Raw genomic sequence first — 24,886 nt, forward strand, 5'->3', positions numbered from 1 at the left:
ACCTCTTTTAATTATGCACCTTAATTAATTAATAAAACCATAAAGGGTGTGATTTGAACCTTTTCAAAACAATACTAGGGTTTTAGAATTTAACATTCCTAATTAAACTTTTAATTAACTTTTAAATTCCAAAACTTGAGGGCAAGTTTTGAAACATTTCAAACATTAGGGTTTAGAATTTAAATACACATGAAAATTAAACAATTAATCAAAATTTAAATTCCAAATCTTGAGGGCAATTTTTGAAACCTTTTTTTCAAAACATTAGGGTTTTAACTATTTAAATTTCAAAACAACAAAACTTTTGGGTTCAAATTTAAACTATAAAACCTAAAGGGATTAATATGAAACTATTCCAAACTTTGTCAAGAATATTCTAGATCACATAATTCAAATAAGGCAATTAACTATAATTGGTGGTTATCTAATTAGATCTAGTTCAAATTCTTGCAAGATAATGATCAAATAATTTCCATAACTTAACATATATAAAATAAGGTAACAATTATCTAATTAGATGACCAAAATCTTTTATTTTGACAAGGATAATCATAAGGGATTAACAAAATTCGAATTTTATTAAGTTTAAACAATTATGGCAATTATCCTAAGTCAAAATAGGTAAAAATCCCGAAAATCCGCCTGTCTGACAGCTAAACTCGCCGAGTCCCCTTATGGACTCGTCGAGTAGGGGCCTACTCGCCGAGTCCACAATGGGACTCGCCGAGTACATCAGGCAGGAGGAAAAAACGATTTTTTCAAGCATGAACAAATTAACAAGGCATCAATACAATAGAAACCAATCAAGGCTCTGATACCACTGATGTGTTTTGGTCCTAAGAACATCCTATGTGCTCATACAAACCCTAATGCTTGGATCTAGGTTTCTCTATTGTACATGCAAGTTATCCAAGACTATAAACCCTAATTCTAGCATACAAGTAATCATATTAACATAAGAATGGGTTTAAGATATTACCTTGATTGTTATGTAGCAATAACAATCCCAAATCTCCTTGTATTGACTTTAGAAAGCTTAGAGTCACAATTGTCACTCCTCTAATGTCTCACAAACACCATAAGCAAGAGGATGAAGAGGAGAGAGGATGGAGGCTGCCCAAAAACATGTGAAACCCTAGAACAATGCTTCTCCACGTTTTTGGGTCATAAGGGGTCTATATATAGTGAGGCTATTAGGGTTATCTAACAAGGAAACCCTAATTTGGATGCTTAAGCCCTAAGCAACCCATGGACTCCTTTAATAAGGGCCTTGTACGATTTCCTTATGGGTTTCCCCATAGAATTCGTCCACTCCTTAATATAAGACAATCCATGGCTCAAATTTCAATTATCTTATAATTACAATTCCAGTCCCTTAAGTTTAATTAATCTCTTTTAGTCATAAAACTAATTACCAATTAATTATTGACTAATATTAATTAAACAATATGATTTCCCCTTTAATATATTATTCTCATAATATATTAATAAATCATATTTAATCCTTTCTCTCCATAATTCATCCTATCAAGTTGCTTTGGTGAAGGCAACCCAAAAGGACCATGCACCATCGGGTCAAGTACATACCAAAATAGTTATGGACTTAGACACTAATCCAACACTTTCTGGGGTGATTCTTCCCCAGGATCATTTTGGCTTCAAGGGTTGGCCTAGGATAGATCTACCTTGCCTTATGGAGGGCAATGTTATATTGCTTGATGGGAATTTGTTTGTTTAGTGGCTTGGCCACATTTTTTGGATTTGTCCCGCTTGCAACCTTATAAATCGTATTCGTCTATGGTCATTTGGTCTTATCCTGGGAGCTCGCACTGTGGGCTAGGGATTAGTCCCTTCTTTAGGTCCTGGACCAATTTTCTTAGAATAGGGCATTTTGTCTAGTTTTCTTTGTTAGGATGTCCTTTTTAGCTAAGGTTTATTGATCACCCCTTTGGGACTTTGTTCTAAGCCTTGGATCTCAGAGGTTCGTACTTCGAGCCCAATCGTCTAAGTCATGCCGAGTTCGTCACCTCGATGCTTGGGGAGTTAGGTGCTATTTGTTTCAATGGAAAGGTTATGATCCTTTGAAGCCTTTATTTATGCCCTGACTAGGAGTTGTGGCTCTTTTGGCTTAACCGACACATTTTAGGGAAAGGTCATGAGCCTTTGAAGCCTATGGTTGCATCCTTACAACAGTTTCGCTCAAACGATATGAATGATCAGTCCTTGTTATCATTTGGTAAACATTTATAACCTCTTATGTGAATTATATCAAGCTTGAATAGAAACATTCTAATAGTTTTTTTTTTTTTTGAAATTTCAACTTTCATTACTTCATTAGTAGTGTTTGGAGACATCTACATTGTTTGGTAAGTAAAGAAAGAGAGATGATTGTGGTGCAAGCCAATTCCTAGCTCTTTAGATGGCCAACTGGGATGTGATTATCCATTCGAAGTTTGATCACATTTCCCTGTCCACGGATGTGATTTGACTGGGATTTTAGGGGTGGTGGTGCGGACTGCATGCTCCCTAGGTCACAGGAGTGGATCCTTCGCCCTAGGCTCTTAGGGGCATGAAATCCCCCTTGATGTGCATTTACAGTCTTGTTTGTACATTCCCTGTTGAAATCCTTTTTGTTGAGCCTGCTCATGTCTAAATGTTGTTTCATCATGTTGGTGTTATCGCCCAAAGTTTGGCGTTCACAACGACCTGCTTGCAACCCTAAGTGGTGACATTGATGTTGTTTCTTTTTTCAGGTTGTAAGGCACTTCTCCGATGGGGGGTGGTCCTTTGGTGTTTGTGACCTAGTACCCTAAATATTCACCATTCGTGCTTCCCTGGGGCTTGACCGTGTTTCTGTGCATGCCGGGGCTTAGCGTTCCTGGCTTATTTGTCCTCCTCAAGACGATTCTCAGCTCCCTTTGTGTCTCGGTTCTGCCTGCCTAGCTCTTCTCTAGGGGTGAGTGTTTTTCTCTTCTTGACTGCGTTCTCCTTATCACAACTCTTAGGCTTCCATGTGCACCGTTATTTGGGGAATTGACTTGGAGAGGCTCGTACACATGGTGATCTAAGCATGATTTGGACCAGTCGAAGATTTTTGTGGCCTCACCAATTTGTTTTGAGTTGATCTCTTTTTTTTCTTGCCCAATGATGTTGTGTCTGTGCTAGTAATTTCCTCTTAGGGAGCTTGCTCAACCTTGGGATCCCTGCGCGTGCGTGTCACTCTTTGCTCTATGGCTCGTTGTCTTCAAACCTTTTGGTTTTTAGACTTGAAGGTGAGAAGGGCCTCACTGATGGTTGGCAATCGTCTTACTTCACTTTTCCATTCTTTTCACGGGTCCGTCCCGAGCTTTTCTTCGTTTGTTGTGTTACTTCTTAGGTATGGTTCTTGAACCTAGTTTTGTGTTTTTGCTAGAGCTTGGGGGTTCTTTTTGGTGTTGGAGGGTAGTGCATCCTCGCTCGAGGTGGAATGACCGATACACTCCTGATGCTACCCACAGTGGTTTTTTTATTGTCGAATGGTGCGTAAGTAAGTATAAAGAAGTCAAACCCTAATGAGTGTTCATGCCCATTGTTTGTGCGAATTCCGGCATAGTTGTGTTGCTGCTACTGCGCCCTCCCCCCATTTTCTCTAATCGACACATTTCCTCTCCCGCTGTCTTGGTCTCGTGTGGTAGTCGTTGTGATCAGATGCTTCTTCATGCGGTGGCATGTTCTTCATTTCTTTGGAACGTGCATTGTTTCCAATGTAGCTATGGCTTGGCGGCACTGTGTGTGAGGGTAGAAGGCAACGATTGTGGATGACCCTATTCTTGTACTAAACTTCACCTTGTCGTGAATCGTTGATGGTATGGCTTGGAGCTGGAAGAGTGTTAGTCGTCCAAGGAGCATATCATCGTCGGCTGGGCGATGTATTACCAAGAACTCTATTAACCTTGTGGTTTTTTGCTTTCCTTCATGGCTGACTAGGGTGAGCGGAAGGTTTATGGTGCCTAGCAGCCATAACTGATGTCCCATGATCCCGACGAGTGGATCACTGGTTGAGGGTTTTAGGCCTACTTTCCAGGAGGCTGGGAGTTGGCAGATTCAATGCTTGTAAATAATGCCGGTGTTACTGCCGTTATCGATTAGCACTCAATAAATTTGCTTTTGGTGTATGTAGGCCATTATCACGAGTGGATCCCTAGGGTTCCACCTGAGCATTTGTGGATCTTTTGACGAGAAGCTAATACTGAGGATGTTTTTAGGTAGTGCCTCGATATTACCGTCAGCTTTGTGACATCCCCAATTTCATGGCCAGAAAAGACCGATTTGTTTATGCTTTGTTTTTAAAATCAGAGTAATCGTTTAAAGAAAATTGTTGCGGAATTTGTCCCCAAAATAAAATAAATATGATAAGAATTTATCAAAGCATTTCTTAAAGAAAAGTATTTTCATTATATAACAAAATCTCGGGATGTCATGTTCCGATACAGACACATAAGCATAAACAGAACTTACATTTATTTACACTAATGATTTACATCTCCTTTATTCTCTCAGTGAAATATGTCTTCGTATTGATACCTGTGATACAAAGAAAACTGAGTGGGTCAGGCTTGAGAGTCTAGTGAGCATATAGGGTTTTCAACCCACAATAATACATTTATTATATTCAATTATCAACAATCAACCCAAATACCCATCCCCATTATCTTCTTTATTTATTAAGGTTTTACCCTAAGAATCGATTATACTTTCTTCATTCATTCCTAAGGGTTTACCTAAGGAACTGGCACACAGTCCATTTGCTACCACGGTTTATACAACAGGCACTACGTCGCATAGTCACCAGGGTTCATAAAATTGGCACTACGTCTCATAGTCACCAGGGTTTACACAATAGGCACTACGTCTCATAGTCACCTGGGTTTACACAAAAGGCACGAAGTCACATCGTCACCAAGGTTTATCAAATAGGCACAAAGTTGCATCGTCACCAAGGCTTACTCAATAGGTACGAAGTCGCATCGTCACCAACTATTCCATCTACCCATGTTCTACCCAACATTTTTGTAGATATAAATACAAACACAATTTAAATCATTTAACACCCTTATAAAAACATCAATTCCAAATCCATCTCAAATAGATAATTAATATATAACACATAGCACGTATTTTATAAAATACTTCATATTTATGTGTAAGATGAAAGTGACTATACACTCACTTGATCAGAAGATGATCGGGCAGCACTACGGCTTGCAGAAGTAGTGTTTCTCCGTCGATCTGGAAGATCTTTATAAAAACCGGCTCCTCGCGGGCAGCGGTTCGGCTCGGGAATAACCCTCTTCGGGATCCTCGGGGCTTCGGATCTTTCTTCGGGGCTCGGAAATATTACCGGGGCTTCGGGGTATAAACGGCACGCAAAACGAGGCAAAAACTAGAGAGAAGAAAGAGTTTGAACAAGAGAAAATGGCTGATTTCGACTTCCATTTATAGGCTGAGGGTCTGGGATTACGCAGGGCGTAATCTCAAATTACGCGGGGCGTACTCGAGTTACGCAGGGCGTACTTTGACTTCATTGCGTGCGTCGACTGGTGGCACTCGAGTATTGGTCAGACAAGTTGCATCCGACTGAGTACGCTGGGCGTACTCAAATTACGCTGGGCGTAATTGACTAGTCGAACTTCTAAATTGCGTAACTTTCGCATACGAGCTCCGTTTTTGACGTTCTTTATATCCACGCGTAGGTGAGGATACGCTATATAACTTTCATTTAGACTCCGTTGGCTAATTTTGACTTTATTTTTATTATATTATTTTTAGTAGGCCGGGACTGGAAAACTCTGTTATAAATTCATAGCTTCTTCATCCGACGTCCGTTTTCGCCTATCTTTTTATCGTTTCACTACAATTGACGAGATCTTCGATTCTCGTTTAGATTGTTTTGGCTAAAAACCGCTCGATCTCGAATCGAGTATTCGGGCTGCATACTGCTAAGCTGAAACTTAGAAAAATCATAACTTCCTCATACGAAGTCAGATTTGGACGTTCTTTTTATGCACGCTCACGGTTTAACGAACTCTAAAACTTTCGTTTAGATCACTAAGGCTAAATATCACTCTAACATAAATTCACTTTTTACGTCGCGCTGTGTCGTGCTGGTTCTGTCGCGAAACTTCGACAGGTCATAACTTCTTCGTTATAACTCGGATTTCGGCGTTCTTTATATGCACGAAAACCTTGTAACATATACTATAAATTAGTTAAGATTATTCATTCTAAATAATCTTTCATCAAAAATTCATTTTTGACGCTTATCGTCTTTAAATTGACTAGCCCTGATCTACGGGCGTTACAAGCTTCTTGGCGTTCGCTCCCCTTGTGGGGTTCCACAATGGTGAAGATTTCTTCCTTCTTAACCATGTGCTTGGCGGTGTCCTTCCGAGCTCGAACCTCTTTGTGATCAGCTTTGAACTTGGAAATTAGGTGTTTTGCAACCTCCACAAGGTTGCCAGTCAGCTATTTTTCCTCCACTTCTTTTTTTTTTTCAGTACCGTGCATTCACCGGTATCGTGAGTCTTGTTCTTGTGGTATTCCCAATGTTTCCCTTTTTCTTTGTTCGACTTCAGCGGTGATTTTTCGAAGACACTCACCTCAGACTTACTGCTTCGGGACTCATCTTTGCCGAACGGACGAAATCTGCTAGATGGGTGCCTCGAGTGTTCACTATGTTTATCATTGCCCCCGTCATGGTGATCCCAGTGGTTGGCGCTAGAGCAGGAGCCTGCTTCTTTCTGTTTGAAGTATGTATTCACCACAACTTTGAGGTTGACTTCTTTTTTTTTCTTCGCCCTCGATCTGCCTGAGGTACTTTTCCACCCGATACTTGAGTTCATCTTTAGTGTTTTGGCACTATTTCTTGCACCTTTTTGGATAAAGGGTCGGAGAGAAACCCTTGGGCGAAGGCACCCGTAACATGGAACTCTTCATGACCTGGGACGCTGAGCGTTGCGAGGGTAAACCTGTTGTAGTATGCTCGCATGGACTCGCCCTCATTCTGTTTGCATGGGATGATGGATTTTCAATCCTCTTTCCCCTTTCTAAGCTGCATAAAATTATTAAGAAAGAGGTATCGCAGTTGTTCGAAACTTCAGATTCTCCCTGGGCGCAACGCTTTGAACCACTTACCTGCATTCCCTAATAACGTGATAGGGAAATACGTGCAACTGAACCTCTTGTCCATTCTGAGCGATGTCATCATCCACTCGTAGGTGTCGATGTGCTCATCTGGGTCGGTTGTATCATCGTATTTTGGTATGTTTGGTATCATGGCTGAATGAGGTATCTCATACTTCAGGAGCTCTTGGCAAAATGTCGAGCTGGTACTTCACACTAAGCCTTCCATCTGGGGGAAATGGAATCCACCATATGTCATGAGATGCTGGGAATGGTATGAACTGTTGTATCCCTCGCCGTACTCGTAGTTATACCCTTAACTGTACATGGATGTCTCTGGGATATACGGTGGTTGCAATGCGTTTTCGTACATTAGCTGATGAGATTGTGAGTTTAACTTCGGCTGTTTTGGTGTGTGCGAGTTTGTCCCATACGTTGGTGTTTCTTGGACATAGTATCCTTGCCATTGTGCTGCTTGAGGGAGTACCCTAATGGTGGTGGGTGTAGGGTTGAATATCGGTTGTTTCACAAAGAGTGGGATGTGTGGCATGCTCGCCATGGGGAAGAACTGGTAGCCCATTATCAGTTGCTACGAGGAAGGCGAGATGGTGCTTGGAGACCAAGTGCTCATCCCTGTTTTCTGTGGTGGAGGCTGAGGTTGGTTGTTAGCTAGTTGTGGTTGATGGGCTGGTGTCCCTTGTCACGTTGTGGTGATCGTTGTGACTAAATGCCCTAATGTGGTGGGAGGCGGTCACCATAAATCATTTATGAATTCTGCCGCGAAACCGGCTGTCGGGGTCGCTGGTGTTTGAGTAAGTGTTTGCGCCTCTAGTGCAGATGAACCAATACAATCGAGGGACAACATCGGTTTGACCAGGTTGATTTCACCACCGTCTGGTGGTACAAGTCCTCCATCCGGCATCGCCAAAGGCTTGTGTCGTTTTATAGGTTGTGTAGCACTTAGTACACGTACGGATGCCGCCAGATGTTGTGATATGTCACCGGGACTTAATATTGTTACATGATGTCTTGATTGGGTTAAGCTTGAGAATCACAACAAAGAAAGAATATATGTCATTCGTCTCCGGGAGGGGATCCCGGAACGGAGTTCCGACAGTCTAATAAGTATCTAGATGAGAGAATAAGGGTTTGAGTTAATATGGAGGAAGAGGCAATCCCTTCTCTTAGAGGAGAAGGGTTCTTTTTATACCTGTTGTCATGGGGACAGACCCCAGACTACGTTTTTGTCTTTTTTGAGCTGACAAGACGTGAGGGTGTTCGATTGGAGGATCGTACTCCATTAGCCGTTGCTCACTATTGGCGCAGAACTACTAGAGGGCAGTGTGTTGCATGCTACACCTGTCGCTCTGAGAAGCGTCTAATACTATTTTGTTTTGCTATAGACCGGAGCTTCTCGTCCTATGACTGGCCTTGGCTCTAGGGCACTGAGGTGTAAGTGCGAGGCCGCGAAGGCGAGGGCCCAAGCCTAACACTTGTCGAGCAGCGACCATTGACTAGGTTGTCCTTAGGTGATGGTTTCGTTATCTTTGACGTATTCCTAGTGGGATATGTTTATAGTTATGTATGAAGAAGATATTGCCACCTTTGTGTTTGGTGTTAAGATTGAAATTGTGGTTAAGAATAAGAATGGTATTGTTCATAAGATACCGTTAGAGTCTAAATAAGGATGATTGATTATTACCAGACTTATACGTCTGGGTTAATATGAAATGTAGTTGGGAGAGGATACTCATGTATGTGTTATGTAATTTGTGTATGGGTCATATGAAATGACTAGAATATTGTTATCACCATGTTCGATAAATACAATATAAAGTGTTGTTATAAGCCGCTAGGCATATTGCTTATGATGTATAGTAAGAACTTGAATAAGGGATTAGAACCATAAGATTATTAAGAGTTATGCTATCATGTAGCAATGCAAGTAAAGTTGGGTTGTAGGCATTAGGAGCGCCAAGAGAATGCACAATCTTTCATAAAGACACTCGAAGAATTCTAGGTGTTTGGAAAAGGAATAGCATGGTGTATGGTTAGAACTGATTTTTCCTATAAGTGTAGTGAGATTATGTTTAATGTATATCATTAATAATTTTGAAGATATCATTAATGTTAATGATATGTTAGACAAGATCGATCTTGAAGATATCATTAATAATTTTGCATCTTAAAAAGCTAGAAATTATATTTTTCTTTATATATATGGATTTTTGTAATTAAATATATTATATTTAGAAACTAGTATAAATAATTATCTTACAATTATTGAGTTGTTATAAAAAAAGTTAATGAAATTTATGTATTTAAATTTTTTTTTTCTTCTCTTGTTTTAAGCCAAAAATATGTTTAGAACAACCCTAATTCAATTCAGGAAACCACAAAAGTGATCTGAAACATGTAGGTGTACACAGTAAGTGAAAGAGAAAGTGGGTCTTGACCATTGTTTGATGATGACGTCAAATGGTACTCGCTATGCCTTTTGTTTAAACAAATGTCATATATCCTTTTGAATACATCGAGATATAAATATTTTAATTTATATTAGTGTGATTTTTCTTAGGTATGTACTCATTTGAAATTCAATCAGGCTGATTAGAATTATATGGCTTTTGGAATTATAATGAATCTTTCTAAGATGGGACACGAGCTCTTAGACAAGTCAATAGGTCTGATTAAATTAGTTCAATTAGGTGTAAGCTATTTTTATATTATTTGAGTCATGGATTAACTCTATATATATATATATATATATATATATATATATATATATATATATATATATATATATATATATATAGAGAGAGAGAGAGAGAGAGAGAGAGAGAGAGAGAGAGAGAGAAAGTAGTAGTAAGTCCATTAAATAATCAAAAGGTTTGAGATAAATTATATTCAATCCAGCAACAATGTAGCATAAGCACTTTCTACTCTAATATTCAGAAAACATGTCTAAATAAGGGGTAAATAAGGGGGAATCAACTATATACTACATTTTTTTTTCCTTCATTAAAGTTTTTTCTACTAGGTTTTCTTTAAAATATTTTAATGAGACAGCACTTCAAGTTTGAACTCAGATAGAAAAATTGTTATCAAAGGGAAAGTGTTATAAAAATTGCATCAAATTATTAAGGTAGACAATGCATATGGATGAATAATTTTCACCCATTGAATAATTTCATTTACCTGCTGAATTACTATTTTGATGATGTATGAATATGATGTTATATAGTATAAATACCTATCAAATGTAAGGAGAAAATCACAGCATCTTAATACAATTAATTTTCTAAGTGTTCAAAAATCCTCTCAAATCTTAATACAATTTTCTAAGTGTTCAAAAATCCTCTCAAATCTCTTTCTTTTCTTTATAATGTTTTAGTTTTATTTTTTTAGTTTTAGTTTTAAGCGTGTCAAATTTATAACAATTTCAACCCTTTTCAAAATTATAAGAGATTAAAATCACAAAAATAAAAATCCAAATTTAAACCATTGATTTAAATATATTTTTTTTGAATTGAAACCATAAACAACAACTACAACAACTACCAGCCCATCTTTGCATTTTCCTCTATACATAACATTGATATATATTAAAAAAATTGATATAATTTAATTACATAATTTTTAAAATAATGCATAATGGAAGCTACTTCGTACCACATTCATAAAAATTGTTAAATTATAGGGTTATCCTGGAAATGCAAGCAATATTCCACACACAAAAGGATGCTCAGGGTATTACATATTTTGCATAAGACAATTTATGTACTGTATAGTAAAAATTAAAATGTTTGTAATGCAAAATATAAATAAAAAAATTAGTGAGTTTCCTTTGCAAATTACCCTATTTCGACAAACCAATTCATAAACCAGCTTTCTCAAAACCACCGCTTCTCTTACATTTCTCTCTACTTCTCTTTCATTCGTTAGTTAATCGGCGCCGCCGTGTTTTGCTGCTTCTTTTCAACTTCTCTCTGTTCATTGACTGTTGTTCTTAAATGGAAAAAAGAAAGCAACTATTTAACCTCTTGACTCATCCATTATAAAACGATATCCACAAACTACACATACCCAACAACCATCTTCATCAATTATCCTCTATTTGATTCTCCGATTCCATTACATATCAATCGAACATCAACTCATAGTTCCAACAAAATCCGGCATGGATTCACCTTCACCACCAACGACAGAACCGAATTGGGAGTGTGTGGATCACCCGCTGCATGCAATCGGCTTTGAGATCGATGAGTTAACGCCACACAAAGTCACCGGTCATCTTCAGGTCACCGAGAAGTCTTGTCAGGTGAGATTAGTTTTTTCAATCTTCTCCCAAATACGAAACTGAAATCTGAATCATACTCCAACAATCAGCCGTTTAAGGTGTTACACGGCGGAGTATCCGCGTTAATAGCAGAGTCCCTGGCGAGTAAGGGAGCAGTCCTAGCGTCGGGATGGAAGAGAGTCGCCGGAGTACAGCTCAGCATCAACCACCTCAAACGTGCTGACATCGGTGATCTTGTTTTTGCTGAGGCTACACCTCTCCACGTTGGCAAAACCATTCAGGTTCTTGATTTTTCCCTTCTTTCTTGATTATTTCTTGATATGTGATATGATGAGAATTGGAACAGGTATGGGAGGTCAGGCTATGGAAGATTGATCCTCATAACTCAGAAAGTAGATTGCTTATATCGTCATCAATGGTTACTCTTGTCACAAACTCACCTATTCCAGATAATCTTAAAGATGGTGTTGAAAATTTCAAGAAGTATGCTAAGTTATAACTTAGAAGTTATAATCTCCTGTTTCACTTCCTTCATACAATGACTTGCATACTAAAAATGTAGAGTTATTTTGGGGCAGTTTTCAAAAAGATTAGTAGAAATGGAGCTGTTTTGAATGCCTTTGTAGAAATGGGGCTCCTGACCCACTAAATGAATATGTAAATATATATTTTGATCCTCACAGCTTACAACAATAGTCCTTAGTTTTTTATAATATGTTCAAACTTTATCCTTTTATATATTTTTTTCTATATTTTTACTACATCTTATTATATTTACTTATTATATTTACGTAAATATTAAATATACAAAATAGTCCATAAAAATATTCAACATTGACCCTTATTTTATGAAATATGTTACCACTACATCTTATTTTATTTTTTATTTGTATTTTGTACATTTACTTAATTTAATAATATTTAATGTAAATATATTATTCAATTTATAACTAATGCTTATTAGTTTTCAATACCAAATATATCTCATTTATACATTTCCATTAATACTAATATTTAATATTATAACAATAAGAAATAAGAAAACACATAACTAAGATTACATTACTAAAATTTAAAAATCATAATACAAAATCACACAGAAAATACAAGATCAATGAAACATGAAATTACAACACAATAAAACAAAAACATAGTTTACTACTCATTGAATCTTGGTTGAGAATTTGAACAATTTCTTCTATTATGACCTGGCTGGTGGCATAGTGTACATCTACGAGGTTCATCAGGATGACGAATGTCCATCTCATTATGAATTCGATTTGCACGCCTTCGTCCTCGATGAACAGAAAGTTTTGAGTAATCTGCTTCAATCGCCCAGTTTGAATCCAACCAATAATCAACATGAGGAAGTGGTACAAACCCAAAATTATATTGTTGTCTGTATGTCATAGTAGTGTACACATTGTTCACAATGGAAAGAGGGTTGTCCCCTTTATTCCGACAAACTGCAAGTGCATGTGAACATGGAAATCTCTCCATTTGCCACTTACCACAAGTACACATATGTTGAAAATAATTAACAGTATGTGTATTTCCTCCGGTTCCATTTATCTGTGACCTTGTGACAACTCTGTAAACACCTTCATTATAGTGAAACTCAGATAAAACATGACTTTGTGCACGAGTGTCACATTTAAGAAAGAGACGCCACATACATTTTGGTAGAGGTGTAATGCAGTTCATTGCAATACCACTATGCTTTCTGAAAAGTTGCACAGTTCTATTGAATGTAAGGTCAATACACGCCCTAATTGGCAATTGTCTCGCTCCTCGTAATGCATTGTTCATACTCTCAGAGATATTGGTCGTTAAGAAACCCCATCGGTGATTTTCATCATATAAAAGACACCATTGACTTCTTTTAATTTCCCTCAAATACTGCCAAGCTTCCATATTGATTGCTTTTATTTCCCTTATATACTTAGTGAACTTCCTTTTTTGTGTGGTGCTACCCATAGACCAACAAATTTTTTTAAGGTTTACATTCTTGTACCTTTTCATGAGATTACTTCTGACATGCCTCAGACAAAAACGATGGTATGCTAATGGCTCTTTCCACTCCTCTAGATTTTCCATTGCATGAATGATTCCTTTGTGCCTATCAGAAAGAACACATAATTGTCTATTTGGAGCAACAAAATTTCTAAAATGACCCAAAAACCAACACCAACTATGAACTGTCTCCTCGTCAACAATGGCATAAGAAATTGGTAATATATTATTGTTAGCATCTTTTGAAGCAGCAACAAGCAATTTTCCTTTGTAAGAACCCTTCAAATGAGCACCATCGATAGAAATTACAGGGTGACACAAATGAAATGCTTTAATAGCTGGTCCAAAAGCCCAAAAAATATATTTGAATTTTGCCACTTATGATGAGCTATTTTGGTTATGAAACCACTTGACAATTGTATCAGGGTTTGAAGCCTGCAAAGCTCAAATCTATCATCACTCGGCAAAGGAAATGGTACTTCAAAATTACGAAGGAGATCTACCAAACTAGTATTTGTAGGTATCACTATTTTCTCAATTTCAACACAAACTTGACCCCAATAATTTTCATCAGTCGCAGCTAAATAATACAACATGTGTAAGTTTGAATCATTTATAAGTGGTGCGATATTAGATCTCCCAGAATATTGGTAACATAATGACATATTCAACTTATATGAAGATTTTTCGACTCCAACAAGTGCATAAGCCAAATCTTGAAATTGTTCATACCGTATTTTTTGCCTAATAATGTCTGAAGCAGACATAGTTGATTCGTCGCCCTTGATGATTCCATTCTCATATTCAACATTGCCACCCCCAATAGAGAGTAATCATAAATGGACGATTTAGAGCCATAAATATAACTGCAAGACAAATTGTATGATAACAGATGTAAATTAGTATCATATATATAGCGTTTTGACAAAAAAATATGCAAAAATATTTAGAAATTATATATACCTTATGTTTAATATATGAAAGAACTAATAATGTGAATATTATGGAAGCATGAAAGACTGAGAATGTATATTTGCGTGGAAACAATTTTGTAAGAATGATGAAGAACCTTGGCTCGTAAGATCAAATTTATAGCATCAAAAAGTAAATTTAGTTCAATTAAAACTTTTAGACATGACAGTTCATGCAGCTTTAGCTTTTTAAGAGTTTTCAATAAATAGTGACATTTTATTTTGGATAGAGTGTTGCTTTTGTTTTGGATAGAGTGTTTGCTTTTACAGATTCACTATTTGATTTGACAAATCATATATAAATATTACTATTTATTTTTTAATTTATATGATTCTAACAATATTTATATGTTAATTGTATTTGTATAATTAAAATAGTATATAATATTCTAAAATTTTGAAATATAAATGAGATCGTTTGTGTAGTAAGAATAATTAAATGCTATATATAAAATTTAATAATATATTTAAGCTACATAAATTAGGTAAATAGTTAGGTAAATGTAGAAAAAATATATAAAAAGATAAAATTTGAACATATAATAAAAAAGAAAGGACTATTGTTGTAAGTTGTGAGGAATCCTTCATTTCAATATATATTTAGGTATTTATTCTGTGGGCGAGCCCCATTTCTACAAACACATTTAAAACAGCTCTATAGATTTCTACCAAGCTTTCTAAAAAGTGCCATCTTTTTGCAAATAACTCAAAAATGTATGTAGACACGTGATAGTGTAAGTGTTAGTGATACAAGAATGTTTGTTCCACAGAATAAATCTAGTTTTACTTAACTTTTTTTATATAATTTCAGGATTAGGAGGGGAATGGGGCCAGATTCATGTTTCTTTGAAGTGACAACCAATTTGGTTTCATTAAGTCTAATGCATGAATAACTAGTTATACAATTAAAAAACAAACAAATAGTAAGACGTAGACGCATACAATCGACATGTGTACCTGTCATTAATTGTGATTTGTTGTATTGACATCATTTTGAGTTTAGTTTAATATACGTCCAACACAAGAGTCACAAGAGTCGTCATAATTTGTTCCGAGATGTTCTGTTATTCGCATAACAAATTAAAGACAGTCAAACTATATTCATCATCCACACAAATAAGTACAATCGTTTATTAAAAAATATTCAATCGTTTTGATTATTGTCTATATAATATAAGACTGAACATAGGGCCGAGCTTCACCACACCTAAAATTTTATATTTTTAGGCCTAATATTTATAAAATTAAAGTATATGGACAACTTCTAACCAAAAACTCAGGAGGAGTCATAGCCCCCTTCGTCCTAACAAAGCTCGCCCTTGATTGAACTACTTAAGATCATGGATAAATGTATTCTAAGATGTTAGAATAATGAGTTTTATAATATGAACTTTCGAACCATATGGTTTATTTATTATTAGATAAAAGTCATATAACTATAAAAATGGTCTCTTTGATAATTATTATTATTATTTTTAATTTGGAATGTCCAAACCCTTTAAAAAATAGATGAAGGGTCATTAATTTTCAGCAAGTTTATTTGCGGTTTTGATCCATGTTCAAATTAAAAAAACTATTATACACTTCTTTACTTTTAAGGATTTTTTTTAATATTTAATAAATAAGAAAAAAAATGTGCTTACATCTCTCTCTCTCTCTCTCTCTCTCTCCCCTAACCCTAATCTTTAGGCCTAATGAAGTTGCATCAAATTCCATCCGCTCCTTTTTGTCATCAATGGCAGACTCATTAACTAATCTATCTATAATTCCTTTCAAACTTCATCTACCGTTATTTAAAGTATTGTAGTGGGGAACGACTTTCACTTTAACTTCTCTAATCCTAATTCTTCCTCCAACCCTAACTTCAAATTCAACCTACGTCCAGCCACCTGCCAACCTCATGTTCAGGTTCGACTGATCCATAATTTATGAAGGGTCTAATTAATGGTTTGGTCTAGGATTTCGTTGTAATAGGTTCTTTTTGGTATAAATGCATTTTTGGTAGCTTGTATAGCTGTTTACGGCCAGAGCATGAGTTTATGGCCGTAAGCCCAAGTCGGCCCATGTCAATATATATAGAGGTCTTGTAAGTCTTTTATTGGTTGTTGATGCCATCAAAGTTCACGGTTGTTGTAGACGAGTTGTACCAGACGTTTTTCATTAATTGGAGCATGTGCAAGCTTGTTCTAATTTCTGTTTCTACTTCATTCTCTTTGTTATTGATTGTTTTGTTTGCTTGATCACTGGGAAGATCCGTTTCAGGACCTTACAATTGGTATCAGAGCAAAACTAGTGTCAAGGCATCTTACAATCGAGTTTTTCGCGATATTCCTCACTGCTTGAGATTGGAATTGGTGTTTATTGCGAAAAGGAATCAAAGTTTAATCCAAAAATCGTATTTTCTTGAATTTATGGGAGATTAAGGCCAAGAGCTTACGATCATAAACACAGCTTACAACCGCAAACTAAAGATATTTCTTGAACCGTAAACAATGTTCGTAGATCGTACATCAAGAACCTTCATTAACCGCAAAACTGCATTCAAAAACCGTAAACTTGGATAGACCGTAAACCGAGTTTACGGCCGCAAACTAAATCTGACCGTAAACCTATGTGTTGACCGGAAACTCATATTTTTAAAAAAAATTTTTAATTAATAATAATAAATAAAATTTGTGTTTTTGAAATTAATGATCAATGGATTCACAAAGTCAAACACATCACCATGAGCTGGACTCTGTAATGGGCACAACCACTCACATTCCAAGACTGCTGTCTGCTGAAGGTTTTCCTGAATGGAAGTACAAGATAGAGAAGTACATTAAAATGAAGGACTTCAAAATTTGGAGAAGCATCATTAAAAATCATGTCAGAATAACCGCCACTGTTGCAGGGCAAGTAGTTGACAAAGTGGTTGAAAATTACACTGATGAAGATTTTGAGAAGGTTGAGGAGCAGGAACTGGCTTTGGCCACTTTGACCATGGCCTTGTCTCCAGATATTGCTCAAGGCTTTAGGGAGTATGCTTCAACAAAGGCTCTGTAGGAAGCCCTAATTGAGGTATATGAAGGGAATGAAGACATGAAGGAGAGCCGACAGGATATGCTGCGGCAAAGGTTTAACATGTTCAACTACATTCCTGGAGAAACCCTGGAGGCACAGCTGCAGTTATTCACAACTCTTACCACTGAGATGACTGTAGCTGAGATCTTTTTCACAAAGTCTGAAATAAATAAAAAGCTACTGACTGCTCTCCCAAAGTCATGGGACATCAATGTGGCTGTTATTAAGAAGACCAAGGATCTAAGTCGGCTTACTCTTGCTGAAATGATGGCAGTTATCAAGGCTTGTGATATTGATGACAAACAACAGGAGATAAATCATGTGAATTCATACTCAGCTGCAAACCTTGGGATATCATCTAACAATGCTCTTTCATCTCTCACCTTTTCCTCTGCAGGTCAGTCATTTGCTGCTCAACAAGCTCAGATTCAATCCTTTTCCACTCCATTAGCTACCTCACTTCCCGCTGCATCAGTCATGCCTTTCTCTCAGAACCAATCATTCGTTGCTACTCAAGTTGCTTCTCTTTCTAATGTGGCTTCTTCCTCAAACGGCAAGGAGTGTGATGAAAATCTTGCTCTCGCTACAGGACTTGTTAACTGCTACAATGCTCTTGTAGTTGGAGATCTTTCGCCACAACTGTCATTTGCTGATCATGATCAAATTCATCCTGAAGACGTAGAAGAAATGGATATTACATGGCAAATTGCCATGGCAGTTTTCAGGGCAAAACAGTTTGCAAAGAAGACCGGGAAGAATAACTGAGGGATGAGTGCTGATAAAAAGGTAGGGTTCAGCAAGGGAAAACTGCGTTGTTTCAACTGCCATGAGCCATGTCATTTTGCTCGTCAGTGCCCGAAGTCGGATAGAAGATTAAACAATGACCGGACAATGGTTGCAGTAGGAAACAATCGAAGCGGTGCTCAAGTCAATAGTGAGAAGGCTATGGTTGCGCAATCATTTGACTGGGAGGATCAGATGCAGGCCCTGAATATATCAAGACTTGAAAATGCTCATTTGGCTCAAGTTGGTGGTGAAGCTTCCGCAAAGAGTGTTACAGCTGAAGATCAAATGATGGAGCTGCAGTTTATGCTGATGGTCTCTTCTGCTTCTGAACCAAAGAAAATTGAGGTAAGTATGCCTTCCTGCTCTCAATCTTGTATTGATTATGTTAAAATTCTTCATGAGTAAATTGAAACACTACGTAGAGAAGTAGAGGACCTTAGATATTAGGGTTATCAACTTAGACAAGGACAAAAACCTCTTAAGGCCCAGTTAGAAACTAAAATAAAGGACTCTAGAAGACTTCAAGAAGACTATAGTAATAAATGTGAAAATTATGACTACATAAAGAGACAAAACGTTAAGTTAGTTACTAAACTTGAAACATTAAAGGGAAAATTTGAAACTGCTGATTTTGATTTTAGAAAATTTGATGTATCAAGTGAGGTAGTTGCCAATATGATAGACCACTGCATGAAATTTAAACATAATCAATCAAAGGGTCTAGGGTATGATAAAGTGCCTCCTCCTTTCAACCATTCATATCAATTTCAACCTTTGTCCAATGAGGACATTGCCAATGAACCATCCATGGTTTATGGCAAGCCATCTGGTTTTGTTTCGGGAGGATTCATTAATGTTGAAAGTTTTAACATTTCTACTTCTCCTGTAGATCAATCCTTAAATCAGTCAAAGCATGAAGTTGAAGGATCTGTTTCTGAAAATAAAACTGAGTCTGAACCTAAAGTTTTAGTTTTAAATAAAGACTTTAATTTTTCTGATGTTGAAAGTGACAATGTTTTTTGTGATTTTCCTACACCTTCTGATACTGGTTTGAATGTTTTTAAAGTGTTTGATGAGATGGTTGATAATTCTGATGCTTGTAATGATACTAATGAAAATACACCATTTCCACAAGCTTCTCCATCTGGTACACCCTCACTTATCTCACAACCTACTTCTTGTTCTTGTTCATGTGAGAAAAGCAAGGGTGTCGGTATGGAAAGCAAATCTGAAAAGAGTAGTATAGGTAACAAACATATTTGTTTCAATAGTGGTATTGGTGGTCATATAGCTAGGAATTGTCTTAATAGAATGTTTGTACATTATATGTCACCAAGTGGAGAGAACGAATTTAGAGGAAGGGCTTTAACTAGAAAGTCCTCTAGAACTCGTTCTCGGAATAATCATTGGACAAACGATCGTAGTAGAAAACGGGCAGTTTTTCAAAAGCATAAAAAGGTCTTTCATAAGAAAGTTCCAAACAGTTTGAAAAAACCGAACATGGCTAAGCCAAGGTCGGTTTCGTCAAGAAGCAGCTATGGGTCTTCAACCAATTCATGTAAAAAGCCTAAGTGCTCAATGCAAACTGATAAAAATCCTATTTCAAAACCATCGGGGACTGTTAGAAAACCTAATTACCAATGGTTGCCCAAAATAACCTCCAAGTCATCATCAGTATACTCTAGAAAATTAGTAAATAATGATAAATTTGAAGAAGTAATGGGTCCACCCAGGAAAGTGATGACCTGGGTCCCCAAATCTGAATGATCCCGCACATTTTGCAGGGACAGTTGCGAGGGAATGTTGTCAAACCCTGGTTCGTCGACAGCGGCTGCTCCCAACATATGACAGGAGATATCTCTCAACTAAACAACATTTCATCTTTTAATGGGGGATGTGTTTCCTTTGTGGGTGGAGAAGGTGGCAAGATCAGTCAAAGAGGAACCGTCACAAATGGGGTGTTAAGTTTCGAGAATGTCAACTTTGCTCCCGAATTAAAGCATAGTTTGTTGAGTGTGTCTCAAATATGTGACAAAGGCTATTCTACTCATTTCACTAACAAGGAATGTATGATCCTCAATCCAGGCATTGTCATCCCAGAAGAATGGTTTCTTGTCAAATCTAAGAGGGATGGAAATGCTTACAGCATTGATTAGAATAGCAATCTTCCAGAACAAGTTACGTGCCTCTTTTCAAAGGTCTCAGAACAAAATGCACTGCTGTGGCACCAAAGACTCGGTCATGCTAACGCCAAAAACTTGAATCATCTTGTGAAGAATGAGATGGTCCGTGGTTTGCCTGTCAAAGACTTTATAACTTTTGAAAAGTGTGTGTCATGTGCACAAGGAAAACATCATAGAAAACCACACCTGCCGAAGCAGGTTAACTCAATCAGTCAGGTGCTTCAATTGCTACATATGGATCTGTTTGGACCAGTCAACATTCTCAGTATTAACATAAATTCATACTATCTAGTTGTGATTCATGATTTCTCTCGTTTTACGTGGGTTTTCTTTCTATCCAACAAAGCTGGTGTTGTTGATCTAATTAAGAAATTCATTGTGTTGATTGAGAACCAAACTAACAACCGGGTGAAGGCGCTTCGTACCGATAATGGAACAGAGTTCAAGAATTATATTCTAGATCATTTTTGCATAGAAAAAGGTATTATGCATCAATACAGCTCAGTTCACACCCCTCAACAAAATGGTGTTGCTGAAAGGAGAAATAGAACTTTAAAAGACGTTGCAAGGACGATGATGTGTGACTCCAAGTTACTAGTTTTCTTTTGGGCCGAAGCGATTAACACTGCCTGCTACGTTCAGAATCGTGTGTTGATCAACAAAGCTCAGATGAAGACCTCATATGAGATTCTATATGGTCACAAGCCTTCAGTCAGTCATTTCTGTGTATTTGGCTGCCCTTTCACACTTCTTCACCTAGAGACCAACCCGAAGTTTAATGCCAAAGCCGATGATTGTTACTTCGTAGGGTATGCTGCACGCACCGCATATAGGGTCTACCATAAGAAGACAAAGAAGGTTGTGGAATCTTATGACGTGTGCTGGTTGGAGGAGAATGAGACGGATGCTCGAGTGGGTCCGGATTGGTTATTTGATTACACATCGCTTTTCAAGTCCATAAATGTGTCTTCGGATAGCTCATCTGGATTTGTCTCTGGTTCGAAGAATGTTTCTGAAGACGAAGACGAAGAAGTTGTCTACAGACCCCCAACGATATCCTCTTCACCGCCTGAGGGGGAGTCCTCTGCTTCGCCTGAGGGGGAGTCATCTGTACCACTTGATAGTCTAAAATCTCCAGTTCAGAATGATACTCCTGATGCTGAAACTACACCACTTACTCCTGTAGAAAGAGAGTTAATGTATAAAGATGCTTCCGTTGTCACTTCAACCTTTATGGAACTACTCTTTCCTGAAAACATTTCTAATGAGTTTGTAGCAGAGTCATCTGGTGTGGCACAATCAGCAAATGCAGGAGGTGTCAATATTCACAATCTTCCTGTCTCGCTTAATGAAATCAGCAAGGAGATACCCTCAAGGATTCAACGCGATCATCCGATCAAGAACATCATTGGTCAGCTAGGCGAAGGCGTTAAAACCAGAAGTCAGAGTGGAGATGTCAATACCTGTCTTTACTCTTACTTTATCTCTCAAATAGAGCCCAAGAATGTTGAAATGGCTCTGAATGAGCCCAGCTGGGTAGATGCTATGCATGAAGAGTTACATCATTTTGAAAAACTCGGTGTTTGGAAGTTGGTTGAGTTGACCAAGGGAAAAAAGTCTCTTGACACACACTGGGTATATGAAAACAAGCAGGACGATTCAGGGGTTATATTGCGAAATAAAGCTAGATTGGTGGTTCGCGGGTTTCGACAAGTCGAGTGTCTTGATTACACTGAGGTTTATGCTCTAGTAGCTCGCTTAGAGGCTATTCGTATCTTCCTTGCATATGCCTCTTACATGAACTTCACTGTTTATCAAATGGACGTCAAGACATCCTTCTTGTATAGCAAGGTGAAGGAAGAAATCTACGTTGATCAGCCCCCTGGGTTCGTTGACTCGAAATTTCCTAATCATGTCTACAAGTTGGACAAGGCATTGTATGGGTTACATCAAGCTCCTCGAGCGTGGTATGCGACTTTTACAAAGCACTTGCTCGAGCATGGATACTCTCGTGGCACTATCGATCAAACTTTGTTTATCAAGCATGTCGGTAATGATCAGATTCTGGTTCAAATCTATGTTGACGACATTATTTTTGGGTCGACCCGTTCGCAACTTTGCAAGGAATTCGAAGGCGTTATGAAAAAGCGGTTCGAGATGAGTTCATTGGGGGGATATAACCATGTTTCTGGGGCTTCAGGTCAAACAAAATTCAACCGGAATCCTGCTACATCAAGCCAAGTATGTGGAGGATATTCTTGAGAAGTTCGGGTTTCAAGACGCTAAACCTACATCGACACCAATGGCTGAAAGACCTCTTCTGACTCCAGATACTGATGACGATTCTGTAGATCAGACACTCTACAGATCGATGATCAGATCATTAATGTATCTTACTACAAGCCGTCCAGACATCATGTTTGCAGTTTGTCAATGCGCACGTTATCAGGCTAATCCTAAAATTTCACATCTTATTGTTGTCAAAAGAATTTTTTGGTATATCAAAGGCAGCCCAAAGTTGGGTCTTTGGTATCTGAAGAATTCTGAATTTGATTTATATGCTTTTGCTGACAGTAATTATGGAGGCTGTGAGCTTGACAGGAAATCTACTTCAGGAGGGTGTCAATATCTTGGTGACAGGCTAGTGTCGTGGTAGTACAAGAAACAACACACTGTCTCAACCTCAACAGCGGAGGCGGAATACGTTGCTGCATCTGCTTGTTGCTCTCAAGTTATCTGGATCCAACATCAACTGTTGGACTACGGTTTGAATTACTTAGAAACCCCTATTACTGTGATAATGAGGCCGCGATTCAAATTGCCAAAAATCCTGTCCAACATTCCAAAACCAAGCATGTCGATATTAAAATTCATTTCATCAGAGATTGTTATGAACGTTCACTCATCCAGCTGGAATAGTTTCCCACTGCTAATAATGTGGCGGATCTATTAAAAATGTTGCTAATAGTTGCTAATAGTCTTGTTTGTAGGTGTTGTGATGGGAAGTGATATTATCAAGTGATAACGGGCAATCTGAATCTGCATAACGTACCAAAATTGAATTGTTTACGCTCTGTGCTTGATGAGCTGGTAGGCACAAAAGATTTTAAATGGACTTGACTAGGAAGAGTTGAACTTAAGGAATTCAAGGACTTGACAAATATTGAACTAGTTAGATCCGTTTAGCCTGACAATACGACGCTCGGATAGGTTGAGCAGGGAGATATACATGAGAATCTACCGGTCACATTAAAAGAACCTGTATCTAGAACTGTGGATTAACTTTTCCTCGATGTGCATATTCTGTCCTTAATTCCGGTTTTAATGGGGTGACTAGGGAATTCCGATAAACTAGGTTTGTAGAAGGTTATTTTCTTGCTTTCTATCTGTTAGTCATATGTTGTCTCCTCTGTGTGATCGAGAGATCCGACCTGGACTGTAACATATGCAATTCTATCTCTCTGCATCTTCTCTCTATGCAATTCTTTCTATCTGTTAGCCATATACTGTCTCCTCTGCGTGACTCATAATCCGACCTGGTACACAGTATATGCATCATTCTCTTCTCAATCCCTCTAAAACTCCAGTTAGTCATATGTTTCATCCTCTGCGTGATTGGAAGAGATCCGACCTGGATGTATAGCATATGCATTCTAAATCTATCTTCTCTCTTAATAATTGTCTGCTCACTCGGTGTAAGGAGTATTCTGAAAGTCCTTGATTGCTGGAGCATATCAGGAAGCGGGAAACACGTTCTAATACAATTAAATTAAACACATACAGATTGTCTGTAGATCTCGTTGCTCAATTTAGGTGGACAACAATATCCATGGTTGTAATCAGCTAAATGGTCCCAAGGAAATTTATTTAAGAATAAGGGCTAAAAATGTCGTGTCATTCGTAAATTGTCCAAATTCTGTCACAAATGCTTCGTGCTTAAGTGGACCACAATACTGACGATCGATCAGACGAAGATATGAAAATAAGGGTACTGACAAGTGGAATAGGGCTGTCCAACAACTTTGATCCCAATGTCACAAAAATTATTTTCAGTAATTAAAACTTTTAGGTTGTTTATTTTATTTTATTTTATTTGTCTTATTTATTTTTATTTTTATTTATTTATTTAACTGTTAATTTTTAAATTTTGAAAATTAATTTTATTAATTTTATTTTATTTTTAATTTTAATTTTAATTTTAATCCTCAAAAGTTTTGTTTTTGAAAATATTGGACTGTGCCTTACACTGTGTGGTCAACAGGTAAAATGGTCAAAGGTATAAATAGAGTTTACAGCCGGAAACCCATTCATTCTTCTGATTCCGGCTGCAAACTCTCTCTCTCTCTCTCTCTCTCTCTCTCTCTCTCTCCTCAAAAAAATTTCTTGTTTTTTTGTGAAATTGCTTCGAT

The 24,886-nt window shown here is 37.4% G+C and overlaps 2 protein-coding genes across 2 annotated transcripts; one reads left to right on the forward strand and one right to left on the reverse strand.

Moving 5' to 3' along the window:
* Window positions 1–11,069: 11,069 nt before the first annotated feature.
* On the forward strand, window positions 11,070–12,136 carry LOC145062363 (1,4-dihydroxy-2-naphthoyl-CoA thioesterase 1-like). The gene is made up of 3 exons (XM_079009976.1): window positions 11,070–11,482; window positions 11,551–11,742; window positions 11,808–12,136. The coding sequence occupies exons 1-3, from the start codon at window positions 11,342–11,344 to the stop codon at window positions 11,958–11,960; spliced, it is 486 nt and encodes a 161-aa protein (XP_078866102.1). The 5' UTR covers window positions 11,070–11,341; the 3' UTR covers window positions 11,961–12,136.
* Window positions 12,137–12,619: 483 nt separating this feature from the next.
* LOC145064042 (uncharacterized) lies at window positions 12,620–14,241 on the reverse strand. The gene is made up of 2 exons (XM_079011570.1): window positions 13,965–14,241; window positions 12,620–13,812 (listed from the first exon to the last, which is right to left on the reverse strand). Exons 1-2 carry the CDS (start codon window positions 14,239–14,241, stop codon window positions 12,620–12,622), a joined length of 1,470 nt encoding a protein of 489 aa, XP_078867696.1.
* Between the last annotated feature and the right edge of the window lie 10,645 nt (window positions 14,242–24,886).

The sequence above is a fragment of the Lactuca serriola genome, chromosome 7 (genome assembly GCF_051521515.1).
Source record: "Lactuca serriola cultivar US96UC23 chromosome 7, Lser_US96UC23_V15, whole genome shotgun sequence".
In the NCBI taxonomy this organism is placed as follows: domain Eukaryota; kingdom Viridiplantae; phylum Streptophyta; class Magnoliopsida; order Asterales; family Asteraceae; genus Lactuca; species Lactuca serriola.